General features: G+C 35.1%; 1 protein-coding gene across 2 annotated transcripts in view; it reads left to right on the forward strand.

The window, feature by feature from the left end:
• Positions 1-13846, forward strand: part of botv (exostosin like glycosyltransferase 3) — a 165567-nt gene that overhangs the window by 122056 nt on the left and 29665 nt on the right. For both annotated transcript variants that reach the window (XM_081769748.1, XM_081769749.1), the window contains exons 9-11: positions 3460-3585; positions 7278-7405; positions 13496-13620. In XM_081769748.1, coding sequence (XP_081625874.1) covers positions 3460-3585; positions 7278-7405; positions 13496-13620 — 379 coding nt within the window. The remainder of the gene's footprint in view (positions 1-3459; positions 3586-7277; positions 7406-13495; positions 13621-13846) is intronic.

Raw genomic sequence — 13846 nt, forward strand, 5'->3', positions numbered from 1 at the left:
ATTTTAAACTCATCCCGTAATTTTCTTTCTACAAGATGGACAAACAAAGAATTATTATATATAAATAAATCAGGGTTGGCTGGTTTAAACCAAGGTGGTTTAAACCATGGTTTAAACCAAGGTTTAAACCAGCTGGTTTTTTCAAAAAAACCAAGTGGTTTAAACCAAAAAACGAAAAATGTTCGTAAAAGTGTAAGTGTTTGTAAAATCTTGATGAACACACATTTGTGGGTTAGCACGTTTCACTCTCGTATATTATTCGTATTATATTCAGACCTAAATTCCCCATGCATTACTCAAAAAGATTATACTACAAAAGCAACTTTTTTTTGTATAAGTTTATAAATGTTTGTTTTGTGATTTTTTGTAGTTGTTATTGTTATGTAATTGCAATCAAAGAAAAATTGTAAATATTGTTTCGTTTCAATGTTTACTATTGATAAAATACATCGAAATGCCGTACTTTGTGTGTGTCTGGGGGGGGGGGGTCATACAGACCCCACGAGAGGCATTTAGTAAAATGAGAAGTATCTTTGGTATCTATTTATGTATAAATGAGTCTGAACCAAAGTGGACTCAAATAATTCGTATCTTTATTCACTTTTCTTACTTATATGCAAATTAAGTCGTTGTATTTCTTTAATTTGGACCAATAAAAGTCGTTGTTAACTAACTTGAACTAAATTAGTTCTCCTGTACTCCGCAGTACTTTGAAATTGTCCATACGTAATTCTGTATAATGTTTTCACTTGTGCAACTGTTTATCTTTTTGTCCTTCTAAAATGACTCTTGACAGTTATATTAAGAAGCATGTAAAGATCAGTACAACGTATTTTTATCAGGATTCCTTCGTGAGTGAGTCGGCAGACGTATCGCATTTGTGGCCAATTAGTCCTGGTTCCGAGTTCAGATGGAGGACAATTTCTCTCGGATGTAACTCGAGAAGCGGTTTTTATTCCGCTTTAAGCTTATGTGACCCCTTCCAGCATAGCCCGGTTGTTGCATAATAACATTAAGGCGAAACAAACTTATTTCTGTTCATATATGATATGAATATATAGAGCAAATTATTTAAACCAAACAAACCTGGTTTAAACCAAAAAAACCTGGTTTAAACCAAAAAACCCGGTTTTTTTGGTTTTTTTAATAAAAACCATGGTTTTTGCCAACCCTGAAATAAATATATCTTGTCATTTATATAGCAGCAAGTTTTCTTTAGTTGTGCCGAGGAACAGGTGAAGATTACCTCGGAGTTATATGCAGATTTCATTTGGATATTTTGGAGAATTTTTATTTACAATTACATTATAGGATATTTGAAAACTAATGCCTTAATACCTAGTTTCGTATAATCAAGTTTTTTTGAGGAAAAGAAATTGTGTCATAAGGGACGAATGGACAAATAAATGGTAAACATTAAATAACACGGAATTGTATAAGTATCCATCATGATATACACTGTGGATAGTTAAATACTGGCGTCTAACATGGATAAAGTCACATAGCTCAAATGGACAGTACATAGTGAGTGAATAAGATGGTTATTGGGAATTTTTTTCCTGGAACAAAAGATCTTTTTGGTAGGCTAGAAAGTTGATTGGTGGATAATGCCAAATTGAATCTTAAGGAAGTGAAAAATAATGACTTTATCGGAATGATTTGACACACAATAGGAGGAGGAGGATAGGATACTGCTTGGGATTTGTTTTCTGTAATGATGTGTCTTCGGAGTCTGAGTGACTGTGTGTGTTTCTGTCATTTCGATCTACGTAATGCTGGAATGGTTCTGTTAAATATCTAGTCTAATTTCCTTCATACTTTCATTGTATATATTTGCAGTGTAAAATGGCTGTTTCTATTTGTAGCTTCCGTCAGTAAATATTTTTATTTTTGTTCATATGAGGCATATTTTTAAAGTAGGTATCGTTTTGAAATTCGGTCGCTGCAGCACAGCACTTGGCAAGCAGCGCATGCACGCTGTGTACCTACGATTGTTGGCAAGGCACAGACGCCATTACGGAAACATACGATCGTGTTTACGTTTGTTTGTGAGTAGTTAAAATGCCTCGGTCGAATGAGAATCCCATCGACGAGTACACGTTGTGATTCATATTCTTAGTGCTAAAGGCGTGAAAACGGCTGAAATTCATCGCCAGATAGTGAAATGTATGGAGAAAACATTATGAGCGATGGAATGATATGGAAATGGGTTAGAGCCTTTAAAGATGGTCGCACGAATATTCATGATGAGGAACGAAGTTTATTATTTACTTATATGAAAATACACAGGCATACACCATAACATACCTTCTTGACATTCATAATAGAAGGTAACATGTATCTTACAAGAAAGAAAAAGTAAAACATGGAAAGAGAGGGGAAATAAGAAAAGGAAAGAATGTACAATCCAGCCATGAGAAATATAATATACACATGTATATCAGTACGTTAACAATGATAAATCATACTTGATCATTATCCAGTATTTCATACAGAAGTTTAACAAATTTAACATTCCCATTTGAAAATAGATCTATCGTATCATTTAATTTATTATAGACTCTCAGCATTCGTATAATAGTTGACTATGCATGAGTTAAACTTTTCGACATACGTATATAAAACATACTTTGATTTCTGGAACGATGCCTTGTGGTGACACAATCAATTCTACGACGTATTGGGCGACCTTACAAAACTACGCCGTGCAATCCAAAACAAAAAAGCGTGGCATGCTGAGTAACGGAATCGTTTTGCTTCCTGACAATGCCCGTCCACACACGGCAACTCAAAATCTCGTCACATCATTTAGCTGGGAACAACTTAAACACCATCCGTACAGACCCAACCTAGCGCTCAGTGACTACCACATTTTCCTGATTTTGAAGCAACATATGGGTGGTCAGCGCCACGACGACGATGATGATGAGGCCAAAACGGCCGTGTTGCAGTGGTTGTCAAATCAGGCGACAGACTTCTATGAGGGTGATATTCAGAGTTTGTTGTACGATACGATAGGTGCCTTAATATTGGGGAAAACTATGTGTACAAGTAGATTAAGATACATGCTTTCATATAACTGTAAAATTGTTTATTATTATTATTATTATTATTATTATTATTATTATTATTATTATTATTATTATTATTATTATTATTAATATTATTATTATTTCAAAACGTTACTTACTTAAAAACACGATCGGGGTCTACGCTAATAGTAAGTTGCATCCTTCGTAATCTGGTTGTTACACAAGGACACAAAAATACGAAAACTCGGACACAAATTTCATAAATTAATATATTTGTGTCAGAATCGTGTTTATATACTTCTTGCTCTTTGAATAGTATGTTGTTGTATTCAGTTGCTTTTTTTTAAATTTAGAAAGTTGTTTTCACTATTGTGTTATTATTATTATGTGTTATTTCAGTGTATTTAATTTACATTTGTAATTGCAGGTGCTTATAAATTCGTTAAGCCGATTGTACGGCCTGCCTTACTTAAATAAAGTGGTAGTAGTGTGGAATTCTCCGAAACCACCTCTTGAAGATTTAAGATGGCCAGAAATTGGTGTTCCAATTGATGTAAGTATTATTTATGTGGAACAAGTTGAATTACTACTGTAGCATAAGAACAAAAAATTAAAGAAATAAAGATCCAATTGTATCAATAACTAAAAGGAATAGTGAATTCGTGAATTAATTTAGAGTCAAACGAGTAATGCAAGTTAAAGAGTGAAATTAAACGAGTGTTTACAATTTCTTATTGTCATAATGACAATATTTTATTGATGAAGCAGTTGGCTTACAACTGTAGTATAGTGGATAGTTGTAACAATATAAGTTATTCAACTGTGAACATTCAAGAATGTTGAGTTCAAAACCAGACACAGTATCTTAGCTTAACTACATAACAGATAACTTATAAATTCACTCAATGCTAAGCCAATTATAACATAAATAAGCTAAATAGTTTAGTGTTCAATTTGACCTGTCACTTTTAGAGACCTCTCAATATCATGTCACATGCAAATAGACAAGTTCTCTGATGTCATACTTTACCTTATTGCAGATTCTGCTTAGTTTCGATTAGACAGTGGTCTCTCTTTCTGTATTTATAGTTTCTTAGAGACTCTTTCCATTTCGGTGGCTCGACCCCGTAAGTTCATGTCATGTAATTCGCGGCGGACTGTGATTGTCGAAACAGGGTGAGGGAGGTGCTGATTGAGTTCCTCCGTCACTTGCTCCACAGTGGCACGACGGTTCTGCGTGACAATGCGCTTTAATACCCGGCGTGACCTGTCACTCATGATTTTCTTCCGCTCACTGTTCCGCTTCCCCGATGTGGTTTTCCCATGTGTTGTATAGGCCGTCATCACCTTCGACACTGTCCCACGCGACACACCTAACAGTAGCCACTGCCGTCACACTCACTCCACATAACCGCGCACCAACAATTTGCCCTCTTTGAAAATCTGAGAGGTCTTCCATTTTACACTACCTCCTTCTGCTGCAGCCACTGGACGCTGCTGTTCCACTGCGCCTGACGTAGCATGAAGACCGACCTAACACACCACCACCAGCGGTCCGGCGCTGCGGGCGCCACGACACTACTGCCAACCCATACATCTGACGTGTTGCCAACTACAGGTGTTTCCATTTTTCTGATCACCATCTGTACTTCCAACGACTTCTTGATTCCGAATCCTGTCTTTGTGATTTTAAAAATAATGTTATGCATGTACACGAAATTTAAAATATTACAAAAAATCTTCGTTCAGTTTCACCCACAGAATTGATATTATGATTTTTATGAATAAAATTTATTATTATTATTATTATTATTATTATTATTATTATTATTATTATTATTATTATTATTATTATTATTATTATTATTATTATTATTATTATTATTATATACTTGGTTCGTGGTTTTATTACACAACGTAGATGAAATGGTAAATTCCGGTGTATACGAAGTTAGATGTGATCATGATCAGTGTTGGTGTTTTATTGACTCTTCTCGGTTTCGGGGGGGGGGGTATTTAAAGCTCGGAGGGAACCCATATTCATCACCTACATGCTATAGGGGGGAAGGAGAATTCTAGAAATTTCCCCTTAACCTGGCTGCATAAAACAGCACATATATCGGTATGACAGAGAGAAATATAGAAACCAGTTCAAGGAACACACTAGGGAAGCTAAAGATAATAGCTCAGCAGTATGAACTGTCTAAACATTTTTGTGATTCTAGCATTCTATTGAAGTCATAAATTTTTTTCCCAAAACTTTTTCAACAATAGAAAAAAACGAACCTTAACAGAGACACAGGATTCCAACTGAGTCAAACATGAACACCAATCATATCCCGCGATTTCAAGCACCAATCAGAAGCCGCCATTTCAACCACCAATCAGAAGAGTCCAATTATACATACATGAGTATATATATTCCATACACTCCATTGCACCATCATATTCGCCTGAAGATGAGGACGATGTCAGCCCTCGAAACGTCGCAAGATATAACAGTATTTACCTGGCTGCTAGCCCGAGAAGACCTGTTCACAATAGAAAGATTGTCATTTGGATCTTACAGGGTTATTTAAAAAGAATAAATCGATTTCACGAAGCTGTTTTATTAAAGAAAAGACATTTCAAACTTTCAGCTAAGTCACAAATATTCTGATAATCAGGTTTTACTTCCTGATCTGTAAGTATTCAATTTGGCTTATACTTGCAGTACAGACAATATTAAGGCGGTATGAGAATTACCAAACGCATTGCAGCATCAGCATATCACCATCCTCGGAGATGATCGCTGTTGTTATGCGTCCAGTGTCTTTAAACTGTCGAAATCACTATCGAAAACTCTTGAGAGAGGGCGAAGTGTTGTTGAATTGCTTTCGAAAGGCACGTTGAACCGCGACTATAGAATCGATTTTCTAGAACTTGAGAATGCATAACGCCATTTGCTAGTGTGTCGCCAGTCGGAGCATTAACAAGCAACTCAGCGTTGAGTGTTAACGATGTATCCGGAACACACAAAAGAGCGCCCTGCTGGCAACTTATCAAAACTTATGATAATGGTTCTTTCAAATGATCAGTGGCTTATTACGTAAAGTTTTTTGAGGAATGCGAAATAGGGCTTCGAAATTAGTCCATTCGTTTTCAACAACTTGTTTTCAACGAAAGATCCGATATTGAACTTAGATCATGGGAATATGGATGAAGAAACATTTTCGATACGCAGAAAGTTAACATCCACTCTTAGCCTGCAAAAACATTAAAGAAAATCAGTACAATAATGAAGTATTATATAAGCTAAATGGGATTATTTAATAAAACATGGAATAGAAGAACGGAAAAAATGTCGAGTTTGTTGACGAGAAGTAGAGTTAAGGACACAATTTTCTGGCGGTGTATCCGGTGCTAGCCACAAGTCACATTTATAATATTTGTCAGGAGCTAGAGAAATGCTACTGTAAACATTCCTTAACAGACTCAACTGTTGTTTTCTTCAGTATGCGTCCTTTATAATTTCATTCGTTATACAGTACATACCTCTTGTAAAAATTCCAAGTAAGTTTGTGGTGAACAACATCGTGCCCGTGGATTTTCTTGCGGTACTCCCGTTTTCTTCCCACTTCTCATTGCACTAATTCTTCCATCTTAGTTCACCTGTCTTAATTATCCATCTCCCTTAGCTTAAAGGACATAGTCGTGGGATATTAAACTGAAAGATTGCAAAACTCTTGAAAATAGTATCACGTAACGTATTGAAATATAAGGATCGATTTCATACAAACACATGAATTCATGATTTTATAATCTATGATTTGTCAGTGTCATCGTTTAAACGAATTCCCTTCCCCCCACCTCATCTTTTAATTTATAATGAATATATCAGAGATAGCCAGAGAATTGGTTTTCTTATGAAAAGTTAGAAAATAATGCAATATTCTTCATTTTGTAAAACTCACATTTAAAGCCTCTCGTACTTGACACAAAGCTCAAAATTCTCGTATGTCTAGCAACACTGTCGGAGCCAAATTACGAAGTACAGCTTATATTGTCCAGCAGTTTATCTCATGTTTTTGATTGTTCAATAGCTTTTCCTCTTTGTTTTTAATTGTGTATGCTTGTGTGAAATCTAATATTTTAATTCAATAAGGTACGTGAAATGTGATTTAGGTGGTAAATTCTCTTTGTTTGAATTTGGGATAAAAACAATGAAATATATTACGAAAATACTGTTCTATTTCTTTTGAACAGGTGGTGAAAGCTAGTCGAAACAGTCTCAATAATCGTTTTCTTCCGTACGATGCCATAGAAACAGAAGCCATCCTTTCCGTTGATGATGATGCTCACTTGCGCCATGATGAGATTATGTTTGGTTTCAGGTAAATTTTGCATGAAGTATTCAGACATTGCAAAATCACACTCAGAAATTGTAACTATCATTTTACTTACAGTTTTCTGTAATTCTTGAATTTTTAGAATTCCAAGCTTTCGACTCCCCTGGGGTTTTGGTAACGGAGGTTAAAAACAGGAAGAAAAAGAATAGAAATATTAAGGAATAAAAAAAAAAAAAAAAAAAAAAAACAACGAACTTACCAAGGGAAAGAGCTGTATTGTACAAAAAATACGTTGTCAAGTGCGTCAATGATCTGCAGATGAGGCTGAAGCGAACTAAAAAATGACGGAGTCAATTTGTGTGCCTTTCCTGTTCCTTATTGGCAGGTTACCAACTCACGTTGTTGTGTTTATTGTCATCCCAACTCCGTGAAAATTTTGTAATAACCGCCTCCCATTCGTCATTCAGCCATCCCTTGTCTAGATTTTATTTTGTTTTTTTAAATAAAATAAATAAATTTTCAGAAACCAGCCTCTCTACTTCATTTGTAACTCTTATGTTTCAATAAACGTGACACCAGATTTTCCGCTTTTGAATCTCTAATGTGTTCCTTTTCTTGAACTTTTAAATTTCTTTTCGTTTTGCCTATATAACTCTCTTGGCAACTGCATTTTTTTCGTATATACCCGATATTTTTTTTTTTTTTTTTTTAATTTATTGAGATCGTGTAATAACTCTTAAAATGGGTGATGTTCTTTTCTAAAGTTTTGGAGGGTTTTAAGGCTGTACAAAAACTGTATTGTGTATAGATTCTATTTTTGAATATGGGAAAAATAGGTAATCTAATCCATTTTTTATCCTTTTACAAGAAATTGCAATTCAATCCATTTCTTATTCAAGGATTACTGGATTACTTATTAAAAGAATTAAATAATATTCACAGGAATTTGAGATTCACTGTTAAGGAAGTAAACAATGGCACTATTACATACCTAGACCTTAATATAAGAAGGCATAACAATAAATTCATCACCAGGGTCCACCACAAATCAACTGCAGGTGCACAGTACACTCATTGTAAATCTTGCATATTCAGCAGACACCAAAGCAAACATTTGGAAGAATTTCTTTTTGCGTGTCATACGTTTTACTTCCTTAAAAACAGATTTACAGACAACAGATTGAATACCTGATAAAACTGGGTAGTTTGAATGGGTATCCAGCTTCATCATTAAATAATTGGTATAATCAGGTTAAAAGGAATTTAAATTCCGATAAACCTGAAACCGACATAAAAGATAAATGGATTGGATTGCCTGTTTTTTCCAGATTTACAACTACATTAAATAGAATCTATACACAATACGGTTTTCGTACAACCTTAAAACCTCCCAAAACTTTAGAAAAGAACATCACCCATTTTAAAGAGTTATTACACGGATCCCAATGAAAAATCGAGTATTTTCGAAATAAAATGCAGTTGCCAAGAGAGATATATAGGCAAAATGAAAAGAAATTTATAAGTCTGAGTAAAGGAACACATTAGAGATTCAAAGTCGGGAAATCCGGTGTCAGGTTTATCGAAACATTTAAAAGAAACGCAACACTGGGTATTTTATTTGGAGCTAGAAAAGAAGTAAAGAAACTGGTTTTTGAAAATTTATTTATTCATTTAGAAAGCCAAAACTAAATCTAGATAAGGGATGGTTGAGTGACGAAAAAATTATTTGAAAGCTTTGAATTTTACGTTCCACGATTATGCCGGTTAGGCTAAAGGAGACGGTGATGATGAGTGATGAATGAAATGGTGGACTGAAGAAAGTGGGAGGAAGCGGGAGAACCCTGAGAAAACCCACGCACACGGTGTTTGTCCACCACAAAGTTCACTTGCCGGGGGCTGGAATCGAACCCGGGACCCCATGCACCAGAGGTGAACGCTCTACCACTGAGCCACCGCGGCCCCTGGTTGAGTGACGAGTGGGAGTCGGTTATTACAAAATTTTCACGACGTTGGCATGACAATGAAAACAACAACATGAGTTGGCAACTTTCTAACAAGAAACAGAAAAGACGCACAAACTGACCGCCATATTTTAGTTCGCTTCAATTTATTTTAGATAGCTACATGTTTTTTGTACAAAACAGCTCTTCCCCTTTGTAAGTCCGTTCCTTTTTATTCCTTAATGTTTCTGTTCTTTTTCTTCCTGTTTTTAACCTCCGTGACCAAGACTCCAGGGGAGAGTCGAAAGCTTGGAATCCTAAAAATTCAGGAATTACAGAAAACTGTAAGTAGATTGCATGTAGTAGTTTTCTCCGTAGAAATAGTAACCCTAGTTAGTATAGTGACAAGGATTACAAATAGCGTATTTCGTAACTAATGAATGATATTCCGCTAATATTTGCATCAATGTTGAGGGCATGCTGGCTCATGGTAAAGCGCTCATTTTTGATGTTAGAGATCCCTGGTTTAAGGTGGATCACTAGGTGTTCTCGGTGCTATGATAAAAACAGCTTGAATAGTGCGGCGTTGCCAGGTAGTCTCGAGTGTTTACTGGTGCCAGGTAATAAAGGAAGTAATCATGGAATTCTGCTTGGATACTTACTGAGAAATTGATTTTCGACTCTTACCGCAATTCACAGCTAAGTTCCGCTTCTTGAACTACAGGGCTGGAATCCAAGAATTAAAGGTACAAATTTGGCAACAACGCATTATGGCGTTCTGCGCAAGTTTCTTCTCAAAATCTATTTCCTTAAATGTAAATTAATATTTAAATAAAATGTAAAGCGTAACACAAAAAAACGGTCAAACAATATATCTATTTTGTAATAAGATCGTTACTTTAAAGTACTTTACACATTCCAATAAATATTTCATAAAATTGAGCACTTCTTGTAAGATCTAACATGAAGTGCCATCTTGTATGCTTATTGTAAAATGAATCAAATATTTTTTCTTTTATTTGTTATCTTTTTCGATATCAGAAGACACAACCAAATGAGTCAGTGTCTTGTGTTGTAGCTGAAACATAACTCTATCTTATAGTACAATATTTATAATATGTAACGTTTCATTGCGTAGTAGTTAAGGGAATGAGCTAAAATATGTACTGATTTCCGGGTGGTGATCCACCTTAAACCCAAGTCATATGAGTTCGTGGTGGACAGCATCATGTTAATGGATTTTCTGGCAGTTCTCCCATTTCCTCCCATATTCTCATTCCACCAATTATTTCATGATCATTTATTTTCATTAATCATTCTTCTCTTCGAGCGTAATGGGCATTATCATGGAACATTAAAGATTTATTTTATTTATTTTTCGTAGTTTAACGTCCTGTGATTATACCCTTTAGGCGAAAGGAAGCTGATGATTAATGTAAGTGAATGATGGTGAAATTATTATTATTATTATTATTATTATTTTGCTCTCCTATTGAGAATCGACCCTGGAACCACGCGCATCTAAGGCACACGCGCTAGCTACTAGGCAAGCGGGAAGAGCATTTAATTTCATGTATTTTTATCAGTTCTGGTTTAGATGCAGTTTTTCTCATGTTCCCTTGTATCCTTTTTGGTTACGTGGTTTCCTCCAACGTACTTTACTGTATATTCCGTTGTAGTAACGTGTCAAGTTGAATTGATTTCGTATAAATTATTTGTATAAAACCTCACTATTAGTACTAAATCTTTTAAAGTTTAAAGGGCACCATGTTAATGACATCCAAATACAGTGAAAGCTCCCTTAACGAACATTATAATACGGACCTTTTTTTGTTCCTGCAGGAAGAGAAACAATCCTCTCTTTTACGGACACGGACAGTTTTTCTTTTTCCCAAACGAGTTAGTAAACTCTTTGTAACGGACAGGTATTATTTTCAGTTCATACGTATTTACCACAGAAAATACTTTGTGCAGTTGGAAAATAAATTTGCAATATAGTACAGTAAAAAGAAAATCATTTATGTCATATAAATTGCTTTCGAGGGAATCGTAGAAAACTTTCAGTAAGTTAGCTTGCTTTTAGTACAACTAGTATGCGAGTTAAGAGATTATTGCGGAGTGTTGACTTGTACTTGAGAAACAAAAACTCCACACATGCAATATACATTGCAGTGCACTTCTACAGGTATATGAACACACACCGTCGCGATAGATTTGTTCCTCACATAGAAGGATTTCTCCTCATTTCCAAAGTAATTCGGACACTGAGTACAATATATCGTTATTAAACTATTTACATTTGTAACTAACGTATTTACTGTCTTCTGTTCACTGTATATTGCATATGAATTCCCTACTGGGTACATAGTTAGTGCACGCGCCTTCATAATGTACTCAACCTTTTTATCGCACACTCGACAAAAAACAATTTTGCCATTGGTGGTAAATATATCATCGACTGCTATCCAAGGCTGCAACTTCTGAGATAACGTGGAGGCAGCAGGAGCCACGCTGGCTTTGTATGGCTGAAACATGATTAAATACTGAGGCAAGCTTTTCTTAAAATTCCAATGGTTAAAATGAAAAGCAAACGAATTATATATATATACACCAAATCCTACGATTGAGTTGAACAATGATTCAATCAAGATTTGTTGTCACTGGCTGCAAAAATAAAAACGCTTACAACAACAAAATAGGGATGAAAATTAAGTACCGCTCAGTTTTATACTTGCCGTCTTCCATTATTGGTTCCCTTTGTTCGCTGTGTGTTGATTGCTACTCCCTGTTGCGAGCTGGAAACTAAAACACCATTGACTCATGTAATTGTTACAGTGCGGTGAATCAAAGAACTGCTATGTACGTACAGTCAGTATTAAGTGTGCCGTTCAGATGCCAAGCCAACTAACTTCATCAAACGAGATTTTTCAATAGAGAACATTTTAGTAACTTAGATACATTGTATTTAAATGAGAGTGGTCAGAGCATTTATGCATTCTAGTGGCAAATTGTTAAACTATGAAGTTAATTTATTTTGCCTCTGAAAAGAATTATCTTTTCCAAGTCAAAAATGTATAGAACTAAAAAAAAATTTAAAAAAATAAAAAATAAAAAAATGACGTTAATCGGTTTGACTTCTGAACGCCTCAAGTATATGTTGGAGCTATTATTTCTTATACCTCCAACCTATACTTAATATTGTTTCTGACTGCACAATTAAGGCAAATCACACTTCTAAGTTAGTGTAATACATGGGCGTCATTTAGGAGTGGGGGCAGGAGGGGCAGTTGCCCTCCCCCCAAGAGTTTGAGGAATACATATACTTTAATTACTTTAATCGATTTTCTATTAATATATTAGTACAAAACGTAATAATAGCTCCAACTATTAATATATTTCTATTAATATATTAGTACAATCGGTGGTGCTCTTGCCCCCCTCAAACGAAGTCTGAAATGACGCCTCTGGTGTAATATCGGGAAATGAAAATGGAGAGAGGAAAGGGAGAAGAGACGGTTTAAATTTTACTTTTAAAAGTCCACTAGATTTTCCTATTAAGGACTGCTTAGTGTAAAGAATATTTCATATCTGAAGAGTATGTAACATTGAGTAAACTATGTAAAAATATGCAGTATAAAACTTGACTGTGACATTCATATTGACATTCATCAACATTTTTTTAATTCCAGTCACCCACATAAGTGCCTGGAACCCTGACTGTTATAATTCCATTACTTGGGGTCCAGGTACTTATGTGGGTGACTGTACATATAAAGAAGAAATATGTAATTACATAAAAATTCGTTCTAATCATCATTTATGTTAAGGATTAAGTGATATCTTAGTAATTGACAGCCGATTATTGTCAACATTAACAATTTGGATAAACACAAAAATAAGGAGGCAATAGGCTAATTTTCCACATTAGCCAGGTGAACGAGGATGATGGTATATATTAATCGTAATTAAGCCTATAATAAAAATACTGTAACGTAGAATAACATTGAATTAGGAACGCACCAGAATAACATTGAAATCTCAATTAAAGATTATGCAATGTCAATTGGTGAATAATGTTGACAACTGTTCCTTGACGTTATTCAACTTCAGGAGTTATTTGAAACATATGAACTGCTTTTGTATCAAAGTAATGAGTAATTTGAGGCAATAGTTGATAATTATTTTAATATTTCAGAGTATGGCGAGAGCAGCGGGATCGTGTGGTAGGTTTTCCTGGGAGATACCATGCATGGGACCTGAAATACGGAGGATGGTTGTACAACTCTAATTATTCTTGTGAATTATCTATGGTTTTAACTGGTAAGTTCAGATATGTAATTCGGACAAATTCTAGCAATGAAAAAGTCAGTTAAAAGGTTGCTATTTTAGGAAGTAGAATATAGAATATACTCTCCGTACTATCATGCAATTAGTAGAGTGCGGAGGGTTGATTCACCTTAGATGGCCAATATTTGTCAGTTGTTCAGGACACGTGGTGTGAGAAGATAATTTGTTTCTATAGCTGTCGAATGACGTAGTGAGGCAA

This window comes from Thermobia domestica, chromosome 8, assembly GCF_964235325.1.
Source record: "Thermobia domestica chromosome 8, izTheDome1.hap1.1, whole genome shotgun sequence".
Classification (NCBI taxonomy): Eukaryota; Metazoa; Arthropoda; class Insecta; order Zygentoma; family Lepismatidae; genus Thermobia; species Thermobia domestica.